Consider the following 24,475-nt stretch of genomic DNA (forward strand, 5'->3'; position numbering starts at 1 on the left):
GAGTGGGGTGTGGGGAGGGCAATGGTAAGATATGTACACATATAATACCTTAATAAAAAAATTGAAAAAAAAAAAGAAATTAAAGAGGTGATATAACATCAGACACAACAGAAATACAATGGATTGTAAGCAAATACTATGAACAACTTTATGCCAACAAACTGGACAACCTGGGCAAAATGGACAAATTCCTAGAAACCTATAATCTTCCAAAACTCAATTAGGAACAATCAGAAAATGTGAGTAGGCCAATAACAACTGATGAAATTGAAGCAGTAATTTAAAAACTCCCAGCAAACAAAAATCCTGGACTGGGTGTATTTATAGGAGAATTTTACCAAACATTCAAAGAAGAACTAACACCTATCCTCCTCAAATTATTCCAAAAAATTTCAAGAGGAAGGAATACTTCCAAGCTCTTTTTATGAAGCCAGCATTATCCTAATTCTAAAACCAGATAAAGACACTACAAAGAAAGAAAATTACAGGCCAATATCCCTGATGATATTGAACATACAATGCTGAGAACATACAATGGAGTAAAGACAGTCTCTTCAACAAATGGTGTTGGGAAAACTGGACAGACACATGCAAAAAGATTAAACTAGACTACCTTTATCTGAGAGAAGGAGGAGGAGAAGGAGGAGGAGGGAGAAGAGAAAAATATGAACAATAAAACATCAACATACATGGCTATCAACAATTGAATTTAAAAATCAAAAACAAAATAAAGTGGAATCAGAGGCACGGGAGCATGGAGCAGACTGACAATCTCAGAGGGAAGTGGGGAGGGCAGAGTGGGAAGAGATTAACTAAAGATCTGGATACAGATAGTAGGGTCGTGAAGGCCTTGGGTGGGGCTGGAACCCGGTGGAGGGAGGCAATGGGGGTAAAAAAGGGGACATCTGTAATATTCTCAACAATAAAGATTTTTAAAAAAAACACACAAAAAAAATCCCCAAAGTGATGAAAAGCAAGGACCTACAATCAAGATTACTCTAGCCAGCAAAGCTATCATTTAGAATTGAAGGTCAGATAAAGAGCTTCACAGACAAGAAAAAGCTAAAGGAGTTCATCACCACCAAGCCAGTATTACATAAAATGTTGAAGGGTAGTCTTTAAGAAGAGGAAGAAGAATAAAAAAGATAAAAAATATGAACAATAAAATGGCAATAAATACAATTATCTAACAATAATTGAATCTAAAAATCAAAATAAATGAACAAGGAATCTAATGAATAAAATAAACTGATAAATAAAATAGAATCAGAGGCATGGAAATGTGGAATAGACTGACGAATCTTAGAGGGAAGAGGGGAAAGGGGTAATGGGGAGAGATTAACCACAGAATTTATATGCATATATGCATTACCTATGGACACAGAAAATAGGGTGGTGAAGGCCTGGGGTGGGGGGAAGAGGCAGAGGGTAGAGGGGGGGAATGGGGTAATAAAAAGGGACAGCTGTAATACTTTCAACAATACAGATTTAAAATTAAAAAAATAGACACTTTTCCAAATAAGATATGGCCAATAGACATATGAAAAAATTCTCAATGTCACTAATCATCCGATATGCAAATTAAAACCATAATGAGATATTACCTCACACCTATCAGACTGACTACCATCAATAAATCAACAAACAACAAGTGCTGGTGAGGATGTGGAGAAAAGGGAACCCTAGTGCAATGTTGGTGAGAATACAGTATAGTGTGGAAAACAATATGGAATTTCCTCAAGAAATTTAAAATAGAACTGCCTTTTGATCCAGTGATCCCACTTCTAGGAATATATCCTAGGAATGTCAAAACACTAATTCTAAGGAATATATGTTCCGCCCTAACCGGTTTGGCTCAGTGGATAAAGCGTCAGCCTACAGACTGAAGTGTCCCAGGTTTGATTGTGGTCAACCTTGCATGTACCTTGGTTGCGGGCACATCCCCAGTAGGGAGTGTGCAGGAGGCAGCTGATCAATGTTTCTCTCTCATTGATGTTTCTAACTCTCTCTCCCTCTCCCTTCTTCTCTGTAAAAAATCAATAAAATATGTATTTTTTAAAAGACTAGAAAGATGCACAGAAAACTGCATTAAAAAAAAAAAAAGAATATATGTTCCCTTATGTTCATTGCAGCATTATCTACAATATTCAAGGTCGGTAAACAGCCCAAGTGCCCATCAGCAGATGAGAGGATAAAAAAAAGCTGTGGGACATTTACACAATGGAATACTATGTGGCTGTTAAAAAAAAAAAAAGAAATCTTACCTAATGTAACAGCATGCATGAAGGGATCTGGACATTATTATGCTAAGTGAAATAGCCAGTCAAAGAAAGATAAATACCACATGATCTCACTTATATGTGGAATCTAATGAACAAAATAAACTGATGAACAAAATGGAAACAGAGGCATGGATATATGGGACAGACTGACAGTGGTAAGAGGGGAGGGGTTTTGGGGAACTGGATGAAAGAAGGTGAAGGGATTAAGCAAAAAACATACATCACAAAGATGCAAACAACAGAATGGTGATAGCCAGAGGGAAAGGGAGGTTGTGGGTAGTTGAAGGTGGGCAAAGGGTGGGAAAATGTGGATTAAAAAAGGACTTTTCTTGGGGCTGTTGGTGTATGAAACAGTATTCAGATGATGTTTTATTGAGTTGTACACTTAGAACCTATATGGTTTGTGAACCAATGTTATCAAATAAAGTCAATTTTAAAACAAAAGGAAATAAAGATAAAAAATAAATAAAACTTTAAAAATAAAAGAAAGGCCCTGACTGGTTTGGCTCAGTGGATAGAGCGTCGGCCTGCAAACTGAAGGGTCCCAGGTTCAATTCTGGTCAAGGGCATGTACCTTGGTTGCGGGCACATCCCCAGTAGGGGGTGTGCAGGAGGCAGCTGATTGATGTTTCTCTCTCGTCGATGTTTCTGACTCTCTACCCCTCTCCCTTCCTCTCTGTAAAAAAATCAATAAAATATATATTTTTTAAAATAAATAAAAATTTAAAATAAAAGAAAGGTAGCCACTATAATAAAACACAGTCCTTCCTGAATATCCAAACAAATGTTAAAAGCAAAGAAGTATAAACAAATTCAGAAATACAGTCAATGTCACATAATAAACACAATTATCATAAGATGATATAACAGAATGGAGACCAAATTTAACATTCACCTCAATAATGTGAAGGAGCTTAACTCACCTATTTTTTTTAAAAGAATTTCAAAATTGGCCGAAACCGGTTTGGCTCAGTGGATAGAGCGTCGGCCTGTGGACTCAAGGGTCCCAGGTTCGATTCCGGTCAAGGGCATGTACCTTGGTTGCGGGCACATCCCCAGTAGGGGGTGTGCAGGAGGCAGCTGATCGATGTTTCTCTCTCATCGATGTTTCTAACTCTCTATCCCTCTCTCTCTTCCTCTCTGTAAAAAATCAATAAAATATATTAAAAAAAAAAAGAATTTCAAAATTGCCCAAAAAGCAAAATTCAAATCCATACTATACTATATATAAGAGAGATACTTCAAATGCAGTGATTGAAAAAAGTTAAAAATAAAGAGTTGGACAAAGATTTACCAAGCAAATGAAGACTATAAGGATACCGGTGTTGTAACTCTAATATCAGACAAAATAGAAGTCCAGCTCCTACCCCCTCCAAAAAGTAACTGTATCAGAAAAGGACACTCATAAAAGGACCACATTCCATAATGAAAATATGATAGTTCAGAATATCTATGCCACAAATAACCACCTTGTTTTACACAAAATAATACAAAATTTGTAGAAGATACAAGAAAAAAAGTACAAAAAAATAGATTTTAAAACACCATTCTTAGTTAAGCAGGTCAAGTGGACAAAAATTAAGCATCAATATAAAAGAGCTAAATTAAATTTAAAAGGTAAATCTTTTAGATATATGCACACTATACACTGAGAAGAAAGAATATATCTTTTTAAGTGCACATGAACTAGTCACAAAAATTGATCATGTAGTAAAGTACAAAGAACACATCAGTAGTTTCCATAAAATAGAAATATTATAAACAATATTCTCTAATCACAATGCAATAAAACTAGAAATTAAAAATGAAACCAAAACACAAAAAAAGCCCTTCTCATTGGAGGGGCGGGATAGAAAGCACACAGGAGAGAGGGACACTTTGAGTATTACTTTTGCGAAGTTTTGACTTTTGAAAGCATATCAACATACAAACTCAAAAATTATATCAAATCAAGGAAAATACTAGGAAGAGGAAAAATGAAAAACAAACTGAAATAAAGAAATCTAATGATATTTCAAATATACATACCATAACCACAGAAAAAGAAAAAAAGTAATTGAGTAATTTATTAAGACAATATTTAACTACATGCCTGTAAGACTTGGGCCTTAAGACATATGGGGATAGGAAGGAAGAGTTGCAAACAGATCCTGAACTTTTTTAATGCTCACCCCAGGATATTTTCTTCCATTTTTTTTTTTTTAAGAGAAAGTAGAGGAGAGGGAGAAGGAGAAAGAAAAGAGAAACATCAATATGAAAGAGACACATCTATTGGTTGCCTTCTGCATGTGGGGGTGGGGGATCAAGCCTGCAACCAAGATACATGCCCTTGACTGGAAATCGAACCTGCGAGCCTTCTGTCTCTGTGCCAATGCGCTAACCATTGGGCTAACTAGCCAGGGCCAGATCTCAAACTTTTAAAAAACATTGGTCTGCTTATTGTAGTAACAGGTGAGAAATTTTGAAACATTTTTTATGCATTCTGGGATTAAACAAAGGAGTACTGGGATTAAACAAAGCATTTACTCTATGCTTATATGGAGTAAATGTGTTGATGAGCCAGGGTACCCACTGTAGAAAAAAGGACTTACAAATACAGAATGGAGGAAGGCAAGGTGAGGATGGTTTGGAACTTGAATTATTATTATTTTTTTAAATGTGTGTATGTAAAAAGAGAGAGGGAGCATGTGCAAGAGTGTGAGTGAGACAGCACATGGATTGTCTCAAACACATAAAAGGCAAATTTGGTAAAATTTTAACAATAGAGATTATGGGTAAATGGTATACAGATGTCCTTTGGATTATTTTATTTTTATTACTGATTGTAAATTTCAAATTATTTCCAAACTAGAAGCCCGTTGCACGAAGTTTCGTGCAATAGACTTTCACCTGGCTGCCGGCACCAGTTTTCCGCCAGCAGCAGTTTTCCTCTGGCCACCTGCCGATCAGAGCGCCTCCCACCTGCACGATCGGCTACCCCGAGAGGAACTCCGATCGGGAGGCGCTCCGATCAGCGGGTGGCCAGAGGAAAACTGCTGCTGGCGGAAAACTGGTGCCGGCAGCCACGCAATCGGCCACCCTGAGTTCCGCCACCAGAGTCTTCCTCCGGCCCCATGGGTCCTCCAGCAGCGCCAGCCGTTTAGGCCAGCAGGAGGAGCGAGGGGCGGGGACTTGCGAGTCCCCGACCCCTGCTCCTACCGCCGGCCAATTGGCCACCCTGAGTCCCGCCCCCCGCGCCTCCAGCCGGCCCAATCGTGGGCGTAGCGGAGTGATGCAACTTGCATATTACCTTTTTATTATGTAGGATAAAAATGTTATTACAAATTTGTGACATATAGAAATGTATCTAAAATTCTGCCTCTAATATTAACTTATTTTCATAGAGTATTCACATTTAGGGTGGTATAAAAATGAACCAATATTTTATTAATCAAAGTTAAATTCATTTAATTAATTTACCAATTAAAATTAATACAAATTAATGTAGAAATAAAAAGAAAATCAGATTTAAAATACATAATTATGTAATCAGATAAAATAGAGATCTTTCACTTTAGAATATTTATATAAAACTAAGTCAAAATACTTTCTTTTTATGTGACCATAACTAATCATGTTTCAATAGCACTATTCCTGACAGACTGTTACTGCGTTTGCTTACATCCTCAAATAGTCACTGTATATATTACTATATGGTCCCCAGAGAATGGACCCTTAAACCACTCACTCTTCTAGAGATCGATCCAGGCCTCGGTCAGGAGATCGGTGGTGAGCACGTTCCGGTGAATGACATTTTGTATTTGGCTTTAGTGTAGAACTCAAATGATAAGCATTACTTGAGTAATTCTGGCGGCGAAGTTCTTGCACAGCCCTATCCCTAAAAGCAAAATGTTCAAAATAGAACTTTTAAATTTTGTATTCAGTGGCATTATTAAACCAGTGGTAAAACTGAAGTTCAATTCACACTTTAAAACCTAGCCATCATGGAATAACCAAAATCTGTTGTTACCTAAGAAAGAATACTCCCAGCCTAAATACTGCACAGAGACCAACTTACCTTTCAAAGCGCTCGGTCCCCAGCTGTCTTTTGGTAATGTCTAAATCAGCTTCCAGTTGCGTGACGACATTCCTGAACTGGGCCACGTCTCTACTCTGGATGGCCCTGTGTGAAAGAATGTAAGAGAGAGAGTTGATTAGACTTTTTAAAGTCTAGAACTTTCTGAACCATGTTGGCAATGTTTCCTTAGCTGGATCCAAGCCAAACTGTGATCTTTATGGATGTATTAGAGGCCCAGTGCATGAAAATTCATGCACTGGAGGGGGGCGTTCCCTCAGCCTGGCCTGCCCCCTCTCACAGTCTGGGAGCCCTCAGGGGTGGGAGGCGACCCGGCAATCAGGGGAAGGCAATGCCCCCATCACACCTCTGCTGCTGCCACTGCCGGCAGCACAAGCCTCAGCTGGCCCTGGTTACCTGAGCCTCAGGCGGCCCTGGGTAGCCACCATCTGAGGCTTGTCTGTGCCTCGGGCTGGGTGGCTTGTGGGCTGAGGGGACTGGGGGACTCTGGAGGCAGGTGCGTGGCAAGGCCAGGTCCGCTGGGCCCGGCCTTGCCATGCGCCTGCCACCTGGGTGGGGCTGAGGGGACTGGGCGCTGCCATCTTGTGGCTGTGGGCATCACCATCTTTGAGGGTGGGGCAGTCAATTAGCATATTCCCTCCTTATTGGCTGTGGGTGCCACCATCTTTGAGGGCGGGCAGTCAATTAGTATATTCCCCCCTTACTGGCTGTGGATGCCGCCATCTTTGTGACTGTGTGAGGGTCAATTAGCATATTCCCTCTTTATTAGATAGGATATGCCAATTTTAGGTGTAGTAAATGTACAAGGTAGCCTACTTGAAAAGCTTAAGGTGTGCCAATTACATTCAATTAGTTAAACTTTCTCTGTGTCAATTTCCTTGTGTTTATATGGAGTAATATTATCTACTAGAGGCCAGGTGCACGAAATTCATGCATGGGGGAAAGGGTCCCTCAGCCCGGTCTTCACCCTTTCCAATCCAGGACCCCTTGGGGATGTCTGACTGCCTCTCGCAATCAGGGACTGCTGGCTCCTAACCGCTCGTCTGCCTGCCTGTCTGATCTCCCCTACCACCTCCGCCTGCCTGCCTGATCACCCCTAACTACTCCTCTACCAGCCTGATTGCCCCTAACTGCTCCCTTGCTGGCCTGATCACCCCTAAATGCCTCTGCCTCGTCCTGCACCCGGGACCCAGGATTCCCTCCTCTGGCTGGTCGCAGGCACCTGGGACCCAGGCTTCCCTCCCTCTGGCCAGCCACAGGCACCCAGGACTCGGGCCAGCTTCGCCCAGGCCGGCTGCAGCCGCAGGGGACTGCGGGCGGGCAGCTTCACCTGGGCCACAGCCGCAGGCACCCAGGACCGTGGGGCGGGTGGCTTGTCCCTCTCCTGGGCCACAGCTGCAGGAGCTGGCGTCCAGGACAGTGGGGTGGGAGGCTTGTCCCTCTCCCGGGCTGCAGGCATAGGTGCTGGTGCCTGGGACCACGGGGCAGGCGCCTTGTCCCTCTCCTGGGCCACAGGTGCAGCCGTTGGCTCCTAGGACCACTGGGCATGTGGCTTGTCCCTCTCCTGGGTCTCAGGCACAGGCGCAGCTGCTGGCACCTGGGACTGTGGGGCGGGTGGCTTGTTCCTCTCCTGGGCCCCAGCCCCAGCCGCTGGTGCCCAGGACCATGGGGCGGGCGGCTTGTCCCTCTCCCAGGCTGCAGCCTGGTTGGTCCCCATTCCTTTCTCGTGGTCTCCATTCTTCTCTCGCGAGCTCATTTGTGCCTGGCTGGTCCCCATTCCTCTCTCCCCAGTGTTGAGTGTCTGAGCAGTTCTGGCATGAGGGCATGAGGGCGTGAGGGCGTGATGACCATTTGCATATTAGCTCTTTATTATATAGGATTATCTATCTCTATTATCTATTTACTGCACATCTATATATATAAAAGCCTAAGCAACTGGCTGACCAGCCAACCGTTCGACCGGTGGCTATGACATGCACTGACCACCAGGAGGCAGATACTCAACGCAGGAGCTGTCGAGCTGCAGTAACTTGGCAGCTGTGGTTCTCGGGTGATGCACCCAGAACCAGAGAGGAGGGAGCCCGATTTTGGGGTGCTTCACCCTAGAACCACCCTCTCACAATCCAGGACCCCTCAGGGGATGTTGGAGAGCAGGTTTTGGCCTCATTCCCAGAGACCAGGCCGATGGACCCCACTGGCCCATGAATCCATGCACAGGCCTCTAGCCAACTGGATCCCCACTTCAGGTCTGGCTCCCCATCAGGCCTCTAGCCCATTGCAGAGGTCATGGGTCTGGCCCTAACAGAAACTTTTTGACGCAATTAGCTAAATGATGAGACATGCAGGACCTACTGGCTGTGGCCCCAATGTCTGGTGCCTGCACTGGCCCATCCACTTAATATTGATTTCCAGTGGAGGCAGTGAATTTTCCCACTACCACTCTCAGCTGGGAAACTGGCTGTGGCTTCCCTCCTTCCAGGTGGACAGCAGTGCCAGCAGCAACTTCCGAGGAGGGAAGGAGGTGTAGGAGCAGCTCAGGTAGGAAGAAGGAGGTTCGCACCCCAACAGGACTCTGTCTTGGCGGAAGGGCCAGCACGGGAGCCTGACATTGAGCAGGATCCTGCCCTAGGCCCACTAGATTCCAGGCTAAGTAAATCCTGTTTGCTAAATAATTGCATTTTGCAGCTAAATGCCCACAAGTCATCAGTTACTACCAAACATAGGGTAAAGTGAGATGAAAGAACTGAGACAGATACAGAGAGAAAGTGACATAATATTGGGAGAAGAGAGGAGGGAACCCGATTCCGGGGTGTGTCAACTGAGAACTGCCCTCTCGCAATCCGGGATCCTTGGGGGATGTTGGGGATCTGGTTTCAGCCCAATCCCCACAGGCCAGGCCGAGGGACCCCACCGGTGCATGAATCTGTGCACTGGGCCTCTAGTAGTTTTTATAAAAGTACTTTGAAATATTATACTCTTAAGTAATGGTATAACCAAATAGTCAAAACTGGAATTCATATGGTCTGTTATATATTAGATCAACCACGTGCTTTGTGTACGCTCAGAATTAAATCTGATATTCCTGCACACACTCTCCTCCGTTTAACAGGATCTCCTTTAGGGCTAACCCATGCCACAAACCCCCACAACATGGCGCACTGCATCAGGAAGATAACGACGAGATGAATGCTGCTTGCACAGAGCACTCTACCCCTGCTGCTTGTTCCCAGGACGGCACTCTAGGACACACAAGTTGATCATGTTTACCCGTGTAAGGGACAGTACTGATCAGCCAGTCTAAAACAGAAGGTAGCCTTTAAGGTTACATTCTTAAGAGATTTCCACCTCCGGCTTGAGAAAGTGACCTGGCAGAACTGGTTAAAGGTAGCACAACAGCCCAGCTGCAGTGACTAAAAGGGACTCAGTGACAGCTGCCATAACCTGGAAACAGTTTCTGAAGGAACTGGCTTGGGCTTTGCAGGCTGGGCTCAGTCAGGGGCTCCTGTGAGTGCCTGATTCCTGAGATCATGATTCCTATCCCTCCCCAGGCCCCAAGCTCAGACAGGGGGGCAGAGTTGAGGCTGGATGAAAAAGTGTCACAGAGGAGACAGATAAGAACAGAGGCTGGGGGTCCCCATGCCTCTGTTTTTGGTGAGAGGTTAACAACAGACCAAGTTTAACAACAGAACATTCATTATCCAGGCAGGCATTTCCACCCACCCTTCCAGCAGGGTCATGGAATAAACTGCTAATGGTACTGGGATGCTGAAAGCAGCAGCCACAATCAATGCTCTAAGGCTGTGGTCGGCAAACTGCGGCTCGCGAGCCACATGCAGCTCTTTGGCCCCTTGAGTGTGGCTCTTCCACAAAATACCACGGCCTGGGTGAGTCTATTTTGAAGAAGTGGCGTTAGAAGAAGTTTAAGTTTAAAAAAATTTGGCTCTCAAAAGAAATTTCAATCGTTGTACTGTTGATATTTGGCTCTGTTGACTAATGAGTTTGCCGACTACTGCTCTAAGGGAAGTCTTCAGTATTCTGTGAACGCAGGAGACCTTCTAGGTACCTAGTATGTACATTATAGGTACACAAGCAAACACAGTGTGACAAGTGGAAAGATTAGGGAGCAATACCAGGTGGGTTCATATATAGAAAAATTCTTCTGGTTTCAGAAGTGTTTTTTTCTAATCTGGTTATAATATTTCCTAAAGGCGATATTATAGATTAGACATCTTATTATACCCAAAGCTCTATTGGAAACAATCAACACAATGGTTAAACTTAAATTTAAATCAATTTAGCTAAACAGGTAATAGAAACTAGTACTAAATTTTTTGCAAATCCCAATATTTCTGGTGCTCAGTTTAATTAATGGCTAATTATGGATGCTTAAACTATGTAAATTTTAGCTTTAAAATTCTCCTAACCAATAAAGTATCAAAAACTTAAGGAATATGACTTTGTTATGATACTGCTAACAAACTCACATTTTATTTTCTGCCAAACACAGGTGTTCTTTAAGCAGCTGAATTTCAGATTCTTTTTCTTGAAGCGCTATCTGAGACTGATATTCTTTGTCCCGATTGGCCACCAGCAAAGCTTCTAGATTCTGCATGGAGATTCTCTCATTTGTCATCTGACTTCTGAGGAGTTCTATTTCAGAACGAGCAGAATCTAACTCATTCTCCATCTGTACAACAATAGGAAGATATCTATACTTATTCCCATTCATTCACTTAACTGATATATTATCAAAGACTTATAAAATTTCTGTATTATGTAATAAAATAAGAACCCCTTTAATTTATTTCTTTTTTAAATTCCTCAACTGATATGTTTTTTATTGATTTTAGAAGGACGAATGTGAGAGAATGAGAGAGAGATAAACTTTTATGTCAGAGTGAAACATTGGTCAGTTGCCTCCCATATGCGCCCCCACAGAAAACAAACCTGCAACTTAGGTATGTGCCCTGACCAGAAATCAAACCCACAACCTTTTGGTGTATGGGGTGACTCCCACCTGAGTCACCTGGCCAGGCCCCTTTGAATTTCTTGATTAGAAATATTGTCCTCCTTCTTACCAAATACACACACACACACACACACACACACACACACACAGAGTTTCATTTCCACCAACTTTTTGATCATATCAGAAAATTCATTAAGTAATGAGTTATTTATCTCAAACTGCAAACAATTTCCATTTCCAGCTTTGATATTTATTTATATACTAGAGGCCCGATGCACAAAATTTGTGCAAAAGTAGGCCTTCCTTCCCCTGGCTGCTGGCACTGGCTCCCCTCTGGCACCCTGGACCCGGGCTGGCTTCCCTCCGGCCCCGGCTTTGTCCAGATGGATGCCCGGTCTAATTAGCATATTACCCTTTTATCATTATAGATTTCTGCAAGACTGACATGGTGATACCTGTGACTACTGCTTTTACTGTGTGAGGCGAGTAACTACCTTATGGAGTGTCATTGCATTCCATTGTTAAGGAAGACAAAGTGTCATTACACATGCCCTCTCTTGCATAAACCCTTGGAAAGCTTCATTTTTTTTGAAGGTTATCTTGAACCTGAAATACACTGTGTAAGCCAAATGTTTCTCCAAAAGGAAGAAAACCAGTCATTACTATTCAGGAAAAAAATTATCTCATAATACACATTATAATAAACTAGTAGCTCATTTGCAGGAAGAATCCTGCAAGCAGCTGCTGTGGCCGCATGCACTACCGCTGCCACTGTCGCCGCCTCTGCGGCCACCACACCTGCACCCGCGCTCCACTGCCGCCCGCCCTGCTCCACCCCGCTCCGCCCCGCCCGGGCTTTCCTTCTGGCAGCCACCTTGCTTTCCGTTTTTCCTCCCTCTTCCTTCTAAGTTGTCTTTAGTCTTCACTCCTCCCTCCCTCAGTGTATGCAAATTAACCGCCATCTTTGTTGGGTAATTTGCATACTCACCCTGATTGGCTGCTGGGCGTGGCTTTGGCTGCTGAGCGTGGCTTGGGCGTAGCGAAGGTGCGGTCAATTTGCATATTACTATTTTATTAGGTAGGATTATATATGCATTTAAAAAGTTAAATATGGCCCTAGCCAGTTTGGCTCAGTGGATAGAGTGTCGGCCTGTGGACTGAAGGGCCCCAGGTTTGATTCCAATCAAGCACACATGTCTGGGTTGCAGGCTCAATCCCCAGTAGGGGGAGTGCAGGAGGCAGCTGATCAATGATTCTCTCTCATCATTGATATTTCTATCTCTCTCCCTCTCCCTTCCTCTCTGAAATCAATAAAAATGTATTTTAAAAAAGAGTTAAATTTGAAAAGATAAAACTCTAAGAAAAAAGAATTCAATAAAAATGAGATTACAGGGGGAGGGGGACGCAGCTGAGGGAAGAACTTCCTGAACTACATACAATTAAAAAATGATGTCTGACCAAATAAAAACATATTGATAGTCTATATAAAGCTTAAAATTTAGAAGAAAACAACAGGAAGAAAATAAACTCAGTAAATAAAATAAAGAGTTAATATCTTACTAATATAAGAAACTCATGCAAATTGAGGAAAAATGTGAACAGAAAATATATAAAATATATCAAATTATTAAACATACTAGAGGCCCAGTGCACGAAATTCATGTACTGGGGGGAGGTGGTCCCTCAGCCCGGCCTGCACTCTCTCGCAGTCTGGGAGCCCTCAGGGAATGTCTGACTAATGGCTTAGCCATCAGTTGGACATCCTTAGTGCTGCAGAAGAGGCAGGAGTGGCTCCTGCCACTACCATTGTGCTTGCCAGCTGTTAGCCTGGCTTCTTGCTAAGTGGCGCTCCCCCTGTGGGAGTGCACTGACCACCAGGGGGCAGCTCCTGTGTTGATTGTCTGTCCACTGGTGGTCAGTACACGTCATAGTGAGCGGTTGAGCGGCCTTAGCATATCATTAGCATATTACGCTTTGATTGGTTGAATGGATAACTGGACGCTCGGATACTTAACATATTAGGCTTTTATTATATAGGATGAGAAAATAACCTTATGAATAATCAAAGAAATATAAATTAAAACAAAATGCTATTTCAAGTCCAGGGTGTCTTTACCTTGACAATAGCGACCCTTTGGGTTGGATGAGTATGTGGTGTAAGGAGCTGCCTATGCATTGCAGTGTGATTACAGCACCCCTGGCCTCTACAAGAGCCAGTGGCATCCCCCACCCCAGCAGTGACAATCACAAGTGTCTCCAGACATTGCTGGATGTCCACTGGGGGGCAAAATCTCTGTTTTAGTTTAACAAATTGGTAAATTTCTTAGTGTGTGTTAACATTAAAATGGGCAATTATAATTTCATACACTCTGCTGTCAGGAATACAAAATGGAGTGTCGCTTTTTTTGGCAACAGCTTTATTGAAATATAATTCACATACCATATAACTCACACATTTAGAAGGTACAATTCAATTTCTTTAGTATATTAAAAGAGTTGTGCAATCATACCACAATTGCACAAATTCTAGTGTTAGAATTTTTCATCATCCACAAATAAAATGCAGTACCCATTAGCAGTCTCACCAAACACCTACTGTCCACCATCCCAGCATCTGCCCGAAGCAATCCCTAATCTACCTTCCATTTCTATGATCTGTCTTATTCTGGACATTTCATACAAATTGAATAATACAATGTGTGTGTGGTCTATTGTGACTGGCTTCCTTCACTTAGCCTAATGTTTTCAAGTGTCATCCATGTTTTAGAAGGTGTAGTTCTTTACTACATTTATTGCCAAATAATATTTCCTTGCATAGATGTAGGGACACTTGAGTTATTTACTTTTTCTAGATATCTATACTAATAAAAGCCTAGGTGGCCCTCACGCCCTTGCGCAATGCCCTCATGTCATCACAAGATGGCTGCCCTCACATTGTCACAAGATGGCCATCGCAAAATGGCCGCTGCAAGATTGCCAGCAGGGGAGGGCAGTTGGGGGCAAACAGGCTGGCAGGGAAGGGCAGTTGGTGGTAATTGGGGTGGCAGGGGAGGGCAGTTGGGGGCGACCATGCCAGCAGGGGAGCAGTTAGGCATCAATCGGGCTGGCAGGGGAGCAGTCATGGGGCGATCAGGCTGGGAGGAAGAAGTGGTTAGGGGCAATCAGGCAGGCAGGCAGGCGAGTGATTAGGAGCCAGCTGTCCCGGATTGTGAGAGGGATGTCTGACTGCCAGTTTAGGGTTGGACATCCCCCGAGGGGTCCCAGATTGGAGAAGGTGCAGGCTGGGCTGAGGGACATCCCCCTAGTGCATGAATTTCATGCACTGGGCCTCTAGTCCTATATAAAAAAAGCTTAATATGCTAAGTGTCTGGTCCTCTGGTCGACCATTCAACCAATCAAAGCATAATATGCTAATGATATGCTAAGGCTGCTCAACTGCTTGCTATGATGTGCACTGACCACCAGGGGGCAGACACTGACTGATAGGTTAGCTTGCTACTGGGGTCCGACCGATTGGGACTGAGCAAGATGGGCCGGACATGCCCTGGAGCCTCCTGTGATCCCTCCCCAGCTGGCCAACCTCCCGCATCCCTCCCCGGCCCCGATTGTGCACTGATGGGGTCCCTTGGACTGGCCTGCACCGTCTCGTAATCTGGGACCCCTCGGGGGATGTTGGAGAGCTGGTTTTGGCCTGATGGCAGAACAACCGGTCACTATGACGCACACTGACCACCAGGGGGCAGATGCTCAATGCAGGAGCTGCTCCTTGTCAGACATCCCCCAAGGGCTCCCAGATTGTGAGAGGGAGCTGGCCGGGCTGAGGAACTCCCCCTCCCCTGGGTGCGGAATTTTAGGCACCGGGCCTCTAGTTATAAATAATGCTGCTAAGAACATTTGTGTACAAGTTTTTGCGCATACCTATGTTTTCATTCCTTTTCAATAGATAAGAGTGGAATGTGTGGGCTCTATGGTAATTCTATTTTTAACATTTTGAAGAATTGCCAAAATGTTTTCTAAAGTGGCCTTGCTATTTTACATTCCCACTAGCAATGTATGAGGGTTCCAAATTCTCTACATCTTTGTCAACACCTGTTACAGTCTGTTGTTGTTTTTTCATTGTAGCCACTCTAGTGCTTGTGAAATGGTATTGTTTTGATTTGCATTTCTCTGATAGTTAATAATGTTGAGCAGCTTTTCATGTGCTTATCGGCCATTTATTTGGATTATTATCCTATACTAGTGGCCCGGAGCACGAAATTCGTGCACGGGGGTGGGGGGTGTCCCTCAGCCCGGCCTGTACCCTCTCCAATCTGGGATCCCTCTCACAATCCAGGACTTCTGGCTCCTAAACGCTCACTTGCCTGCCTGCCTGATTGCCCCTAACCACTCTGCCTGATGGCCTACCCACCCCCAACTGCCCCCCTGCCAGCCTGCTTGCCCCCAACTGCCCCCACTGCTGCCCTGCTCACCCCCAACTGCCCCCCTGCCAGCCTTCTCGCCCCCAACTGCCCCCTGCCAGCCTGATCACCCCCAATTGCCCTCTCCTCCTGGCCTGATCACCCCAAACCACCTTTTTCTTGGCCTTGCCACCATGGCATTGTCCAGAAGGATGTCCAGAAGGTCTCCTGGTCTAATTAACATATTACCATTTTATTATTATCCTGTCTAATAAAAGAGTAATATGCAAATTGACCATACCTGTGCTACACCCACAAGCCACGCCCACCAGCCAATTAGGAGTGAGTATGCAAATTAATCCAATCAAGATGGCTGCGGCCATGGAGCGAGCAGGAGACTTGGGTTTCCCCGGTAATGGAGGAAGCCAAGCTTTCCTGACACTCTGGTCAGCTTAGGCCTCCACTCAAGGCTACAAAGTTTCAATTATAGAAGATAAATAAATCCCAACAAAAATGGTGGCAGCCACGGAGCTGGAGAGAGCAGGAGGCTTGAATTGCCCCCAGCGATCGAGGAAGCCAAGCTTTCCGCACACCCTGGCCAGCCGAGGCCACCACTCAAGGCTACAAAGTTTCAATTATAGAAGATAAATAAATTCCCCCCAAAATGGCTGTGGCCAGGGAGCAAGCAGGAGGCTTGGCTCCGCTCCAGGCTACAAAGTTTCAATTATAGAACATAAATAAATCCCAGATACCAGGGCCTCTGCTTGGGTTGCCAGGGGATGTGTCCAGCCTGCAAACCACCACAGGCCCCTCACCCAGGCTGCCCCACGGCCCAAGGGAACCCCCACCCTGATCTGGGACACCCTTCAGGACAAACCAGCCAGCCCCCACCCGTGTACCAGGCCTCTATCCTATCTAATAAGAGTAATATGCAAATTGACTGTCACTCGAACACACAAGATGGCTGCCCCCATGTGGTAAAAAATGACTGCCCCCATGTGGACACAAGATGGCCGCCACAAGATGGCCAGCAGGGGAGGGCAGTTGGGAGGGACCAGGTCTGCAAGGGAGAGCAGTTGTGGGTGATCAGGCCAGCAGGGGAGGGCAGTTGGGAGGGATCAGGCCTGTAAGGGAGGGCAGTTGAGGGTGATCAAGCCTGCAGGGGAGGGCAGTTAAGGGTGACCAGGCTGGCAGAGGAGGGAAGTTGGGGGTGACCGGGCCTGCAGGGAAAGGCAGTTGGCGGGGACCCAGGCCTGCAGGGGCGAGCAGTTGGGAGGGACCAGGCCTGCTGGGGAGGGCAGTTAGGGGTGACCAGGCCTGCAGGGAAGGGCAGTTACGGGTGACCAGGCATGCAAGGGAGGGCAGTTAGGGGCAAACAGGCTGTCAGGGGAGCAGTTAGGCATCAATCAGGCTGGCAGGGGAGTGGTTAGAGGATCAGGCTGGCAGGCATAAGCGGTTAGGGGCAATCAGGGAGGCAGGCAGGCGAGCAGTTGGGATCCAGCAGTCCTGGATTGTGAGAAGGATGTCTGACTGACCATTTAGACCCGATCCCGGTAGGATCGGGCCTAAAAGTGCAGTTGGACATCCCTCGAGGGGTCCCAGATTGGAGAGGGTGCAGGCTGGGCTGAGGGACAGACACCCCCGTGCACAAATTTTATGCACCGGGCCTCTAGTAGATAATAAAAGCCTAATATGCTATATGTCCGGTCGTCCAGTCAACCAATCAAAGTGTGATATGCTAATGATATGCTAAGGCCACTTAACTGCTCTCTATGATGTGCACTGACCACCAGGGGGCAGACGCATGCACTGACCACCAGGGGGCAGACAGTCAACCAGTCAACCAGTTGCTATGATGTGCACTTACCACCAGGGGGCAGACGCTTCAACCAGTAGGTTAGCTTGCTGCTGGGGTCCGGCCAATCAGGACTGAGTGAGACAGGCCAGACACGTCCTGGAGCCCTCCCGCAGTCCCTCCCCAGCTGGCCAACCTCCTGTGTCCCTCCCCAGCCCTGATCGTGCACCAGTGGGGTCCCTCGACCTAGCCTGCACCCTCTCATAATCTGAGACCCCTTGGGAGATGTCAGAGAGTCACTTTCGGCCTGACGGCAGAACTATGGGTTGCTATGATGTGCATTGACCACCAGGGGGCAGACACTCAATGTAGGAGTTACCCCCTAGTAGTCAGTGCGCTCCCACAGGGGGGGCGCCACTCAGACCAAAGCTGGGCTCACAGCTGGCAAGTGCAGCGGTGGTGGCAGAAGCCTCTCCCACATCCGCGGCAGCACTAAGGATGTCCGACTGCTGGCTTAGGCCCGCTCCCTGCACTAAGCCAGCAGTCGGACATCCCCCGAGGGCTCCCAGACTGCCAGAGGGCGCAGGCCAGGCTGAGGGACTTTCCCCCCAACCCCCAGTTCACTAATTTCGTGCACCGGGCCTCTAGTTATGTTATAAAAGTTGTTTATACATATCCTGGATACAATTCTCTTAAAGCAGTGGTTCTCAACCTTCCTAATGCTGTGACCCTTTAATACAGTTCCTCATGTTGTGGTGACCCCCAACCATAAAATTATTTTCATTGCTACTTCATAACTGTAATTTTGCTACTGTTATGAATTATAATGTAAACATCTGTGTTTTCCGATGGTCTCAGGCGACCCTGCTAGCGGTTCTCAACCTGTGGGTCGTAACCCACAGGTTGAGAACCGCTGTTGTAGAGCAATAAAAATAATTTTATGGTTGGGGGTCACCACAACATGAGGAACTGTATTAAAGGGTCGTGGCATTAGAAAGTTTGAGAACCACTGTCTTAACCTTTTGCACTCAGATGTCGAGATTAAAATTACTCTTTGAATGTATCAATAATTTGAAATATAAAAAAATCCAAATAAATAAGTTTGTATGAAAAGAAACTCCAGTTTTTTATTCTACTGCCGCACTTTGTAAAATCTGGGGTATTTAAAAAATTAAATCCCGAGTAGAATAAAGGAATTGAGAAAAAAGCAAGCAAGTGCAAAAGGTTAAAGGATAAATGATTTGAAAATGTTTTTTCCCATTCTGTGCAATGCCTTTTTACTTTATTGATATTATTTGCAACACAAAAGTTGTTTGTTTTGATGAAGTCCTTTTCATTTATTTTTTTCTTTTGTTGCTATGCTTCCTATATGTATCTAAGGTCACAAAGATTTACATACAGGCCTATAATCTACTAGAGGCCCAGTGCATGATTGAATCATGCACGTGTAGGGTCCCCTACATGCTTTTGCTTTCGATCGCAGTGGAGCTGGGTGCCTGTCCGCTGGTGCACCAGGCCTTTCGGAAGCCTCCGGCTCAGCGAAGGCTTCTGAAAGGCCTGGTGCCAGAGTGGACAGGCACCCAGCTCCCACGCTTTCGCTTTCGCTTTCAATCGCAGGGGAGCTGGGTGCCTGTTCGCTGGTGCACCAGGCCTTTCAGAAACCTCCGGCTCGGCGGAGGCTTCTGAAAGGCCTGGTGCCGGAGCAGACAGGCACCCAGCTCCCCCGCTTTTGATGGTCCGCGGGGGGATGTGAGCTCGCTGCCCCAGAGGCCCCTTCTGTTCCGCAGCACAGCTATGGCGCAGACGTTGAGCTCGTGCCGCCACTGGCGACGCGAGCTCAGCATCCTGCCGGCCCAACTGGCTACCCCGGCCACCCCGAGTCCTGCCCCCTGTGCCTCCCTCTGGCCCAATCGTGAGCGTAGCGGAGTGATGGTAATTTACATATTACCATTTTATTAGGTAGGATTTTAAGTTAATATTTGCATGAGGTATGTGATAGGAATTCAACTTAATTCTTTTCCATGTAGATGTTCAGTTGTCTCAGTACCATTTGTTGGAAAAACTCTTCTTTCCCCATTAAATTGTATTGGCACCAATTTTTTGAAAATCATTTATCCACAAATATAAGAGTTTATTTCTGGACTCTCAATTCTGTTCCATTGACCAATATGTCTTTCCTTATGTTAGTACCACACTGTCTTGATTGCTGTAATTTTGTAGTGAGTTTTGAAATTGGGAATTGTTAGTCCTCTAACTTTGTTCTTCTTTTTCAAGGTTGTTTTGGCTATTCTAAGTCTCTTGCACTCCACATTAACTTTATATCATCTTGTCAATTTCTATAAAGAAGCCAACTGAGATTCTGATAAGCATTGTATTGATTTTTTTAAAATCAATTTGAGTTAGTATTGCCATTTTAACAATGTTAATTTAAGTCTCCTGATGAATGAATATAGTTTTTTTTTCTATTTATGTAGGTCTTCTTTAATTTCTTTTAACGATTTTCTGTCTTATAAAGTATACATTTTGCACTTCTTTGTTAAATTTATTATTAAGTATTTTATCCTCTCTTGACACCATCCTTTTGGATGTAATATCATTTGATGTATTTGTTTTCTTATTTCCATTTTTGAATTATTCATCACTCATATAAAAATATAATTGATTATTGTATATTAATCTTATATCCTGCAAACTTGATAAATGTATTTATTAGTTTGAATAGTTTTTAAGTAGATGCTAGTATTTTCTATATGTAAGATCATCATCTGTAAATAGAGATAGTTTTACTTTGTACCAATCTGGATGCCTTTTGTTTCTTTCTCTAGCCTTATTTCTCAGGGTAGAACTTCCAGGACAATATTGACTACAAGAGGTGAGGAGAGCCAAAACCGGTGTGGCTCAGTGGATAGAGCCTCGGCCTGTGGACTGAAAGGTCCCAGGTTCGATTCCGGTCAAGGGCATGTACCTTGGTTGCGGGCACATCCCCAGTAGGGGGTGTGCAAGAGGCAGCTGATCGATGTTTCTCTCTCATCGATGTTTCTAACTCTCTATCTCTCTCCCTTCCTCTCTGTAAAAAATCAATAAAATATATTTAAAAAAAAAAAGAGGTGAGGAGAGCATATTTGCTGTGTTACTGACAAGAACAAGGAAAAACATTCACTCTGTTACCATTAAGTATATGTCAATTGTGGGGGTTTTTTGCAGATGCTCTTTATCAAGTTAAATTCTCTTCTATTCCTAGTTTATAGGACAACATGAAATGTAATAGCATCTGCATCATAGGGATACCAGACAGAGAAGGAAGAGAGCAAGTGATCAATAACTTATTCAAAGAAATAATGACAAAAAGTTCCCTAACTGGAGAGGAAAAAGACACACAAGTCCAGGAAGTACAGAGAGTCCCAAACAATATGGAGCCAAAGAAACCCACACCAAGACACATCCTAATTAAAATGGCTAAAGTGAAAGACAAAGAGAGAATATTAAAAGCTGCATTAGCCTGACCTATTAACAACTATTAGGATAGCTATTATAAAAAAAACACACACACACACACACAAACAAAACTACAAATAACAAATGTTTCAATTATTACATGTATTATTTTCCCAATTTGAAAACACCAAGTAAAAAGTATTTTTAAAGAAAAAATTAAGGACATATTATTTGAATGTTATCTATGAGTTACTTTCATCACTAATATGTTCTTGCTGAAATAAAAAAAAAAAACAAGTAAAGGAAGAGTCTGACATACTGGCATATACTTCACTCATAAAATATAAACAGTGAATTATTACAGAAACCAGCTAGCTACATGATTCTCAAATGCAACATATTCTCCTAACCAACAGTAGACTAAGAAAACTAAAATTTCAATAGGATTTGAAAATAATAGAAATGTACACATGACCAAAATTTGTTAATTCTTCAGTTACACTATGCAACTTGATACATATACTTTAGGATCGGAGTTCCATCTCTCTCTCCTTGAGAATAGGGGCCTGTATCTTTTGAACATTATAGTCACAGTGGCAAGCACAATGTCAGGCACATGGTAGATATAATCAATCAAATTACAGTTTAAAAGAACCCAATTGGTAAATAAATTTAGCTTAAAAGAATGTCATTAAAGTTATAATTTAGCTGGATAGACCTCAACCTCATGGGTTTTTTTTGTTGATTTTTTACCTCGAGGTTCTTTACTGATTGGTATGTAAAGATGTTTTATAATTCTTCTAGCCAAAAGTAAATATAAATTAAATGCTCAGAGGAAGAGTTATGTTACTTACTTGAATTGTTGGAATATAGCTGTCAAGCTAATCTCTGGAACTTAAAAAAGAAATCTAAAGGTGAAAGACAGGCTTGGTGTAATATTAAAAATAGAACTTTTTTCTAATCCTATAGTAATTTTATATACTAGAAATATGAAAAAATAAAACATTTTAAATGCATTACATACCATTTCAATTTCTTGATCTTTAGAAATCAGCTGCCTATTAAGAAGTTCTTTGCTTGAGTCAAGTTTAATACAAAGTTCCCTTGTGGAAGACAAGTCTGCAAGGGCAGACACCTTTTCAAACTGAACCTTCTGAAGCTCCTCTTCCATCTTCACAAGAGATTTATGCAACGCACAAATCTGGGCCTTGTAAGACCTTTCTGCATTCAAGTGCTACAAAGACAAAATTATTATTATAGTTTTTAATTTGGAAAAAACTAGAACATGGAACATAAAATGGGGCAAATCTTTTAACGATAGTATACTTACATTATAAAGAACTTTAGATGCTATAGGTAGTAATATATTTACAAAACACTGACACATACATTTGGGTTTCAAGTTTCTATACATAAAGCCCATGAGTAAGGTGGTCAACATATTTGGAAAACAACTTTTCCCACTTAAAAGTCTCAGCCCTAAAGCTGTTTGAGATATATACATGTTTGGTCTATAGCTCTGTCTGTTTGCCACAGTTTCTATTATTCTAGAATATAAATACTATTGTTGTCTTTAACAACAAAGTGACAAATGAAACAGCCACTAATTTACTCATAATACTCATTTTCCAAATCTTAAAATATCTATACTAATAAAAGGGTAATATGCTAATTAGACCAGACATCTTCTGGACGACCTTCTGGACGAAGTTGCAGCACGTGGGGACTGAGGCAGAGCACGAATTTCGTGCATCGGGCCTCTATATGTTGATATTGATCATCCTATATAATAAAAGCGTATTATGCAAATTGCCCCCTCCATCAGGAGTTCATCTGGGAGCTCGACCAGGGGGTGGGGCTGGCCGGGGAGAAAGGAAGGAGGCCCCGGCTGGCAGCTGGCAGCCACTAGGGACCCTACTAGTGCACGAATTTCATGCACTGGGTCTCTAGTAATATAATAAAACTAGGGACCCGTTGCAGGAATATTTCCTGCAAGACTTCTGGTGGGCTTCCCTCCCACGCCCCCACCTGTCCCGCTGAGGCGGGCAGGGCGGGGCGGGCCGAACGGGTGGGACGCCTCCCACCCGTCCCGCCCACCCAACCCAGCCCGCCTCGCCCCGCACTCCCGACCCTCTGCGCCTGCTGACTCAGCTGCCTCTGTGGCCGTGCGCTGCTGCTGCCTCTGATTACCCCGACCCGCCACGCACGCTGCCGCCGCCTCCTCGGCCCCGCGTGCGCTGCTTCTGCGCGCCCCACCCGCCTCGCCACGCCCCGCCCACAGCCACCACCGCCTCCAAGGCCACCGCGGCCTCGCACACCGCCCGCCACGCCCTGCCTGCCGCTTCCACTGCGCCCCCCGCCCACCGCCGCCGCCGCCACTGCTGTGGCCGCGTCGCTGCCGCTCACACTGCCCGCTGCCGCCTTAGAGGCCACTATGGCCGCGTGCTCCACAGCTGCGCCGCCGCCCACCCACGCAGCCGCCATGCTTTCTGCTTTCTTCACTCCTCCCTCCCTCAGCATATGCAAATTAACCGCCATCTTGTTCGCTCTGATTGGCTGTGGACATAGCGAAGGTATGGTCAATTTGCATATTACTGTTTTATTAGATAAGATGAGGACTGATAACTCTCTAGCACTTACTAATACCTTAGGGAAAAAGACTCTGGGCAAGTATAAATTAAGAATAAATCCACATTATGAGAAATAAGAGCATGTTTTAAAAATGGTATTCAAGTTATATAAATGGTATTCAAGTTATATAAATGCTTTCAAACATTCAAGATAATCCCTTCTTTTTTTCAGAAAAAAAAAGTCTTAAGTACACTACCACCTACAGAAAAGCATTTGCTATTATGTGAAGATAACAGAACTGAGAGGCAAATAAAGACACTTTTCTACTTTTACAACTCCTTTTAAAAGTACAAAGCACTAAAATATTGCTCCTGGAAAAAATTATTTGGTCACAATTCACTTCTACCTTTCTCCCTCCCTTCCTTCTCACTCACTGTATTTCTCACTCATTCTTTTTTTTTTTTTAAGTATTATTATTTTTTAATCCTCACCAAGAATATTTTTCCATTGATTTTTAGAGGAAGTGGAAGAGAGGGAAAAAGACAGAGAAATATCAATGTGAAAGAAACACATCGATTGGTTGCCTCCTGAGCCCTGACCAGGGTCTGGGTGGGGGAGGAGCCTGCAACCAGAATCAGTAGAAACTGGGACCCTTCGGTCTGCAGGATGATGCTCTATCCATTGAGCCAAACTGGCTAGGGCCTCACTCATTCTTTAAATCATCCTCCAGCCAATGTGCTTAAATGCATATCCAATGGTAAGCAAAATGGTCTCTGCTCTGACAAAACTTTCAGACTATAGGGGAGTCATGCATCAGTTAAATAAACAAATGAATATATGTAATTCATAGATGAGCTTTCAAGGAAGAAAGAAAAATTCTCACATGCCCAAAACAAAGAGAAAACAAAACCAGAGCAGGAAGCAAATGAAAGCCTAAAGCAAAGAGTTGGG

General features: G+C 44.1%; 1 protein-coding gene across 1 annotated transcript in view; it reads right to left on the bottom strand.

The window, feature by feature from the left end:
- Window positions 1-6,005: 6,005 nt before the first annotated feature.
- Window positions 6,006-24,475, bottom strand: part of LOC307111869 (testis-specific gene 10 protein) — a gene marked incomplete at its 3' end in the record, with an annotated part of 96,844 nt that continues 78,374 nt past the window's right edge. Inside the window, exons 15-18 of the mRNA XM_079792057.1 lie at window positions 21,978-22,187; window positions 10,842-11,044; window positions 6,340-6,444; window positions 6,006-6,159 (exon numbers count right to left, since the gene is read on the bottom strand). Coding sequence (XP_079648183.1) covers window positions 6,006-6,159; window positions 6,340-6,444; window positions 10,842-11,044; window positions 21,978-22,187 — 672 coding nt within the window. The remainder of the gene's footprint in view (window positions 6,160-6,339; window positions 6,445-10,841; window positions 11,045-21,977; window positions 22,188-24,475) is intronic.

This window comes from Cnephaeus nilssonii (assembly GCF_951640355.1).
Source record: "Cnephaeus nilssonii genome assembly, chromosome: 15".
NCBI classification, from domain to species: domain Eukaryota; kingdom Metazoa; phylum Chordata; class Mammalia; order Chiroptera; family Vespertilionidae; genus Cnephaeus; species Cnephaeus nilssonii.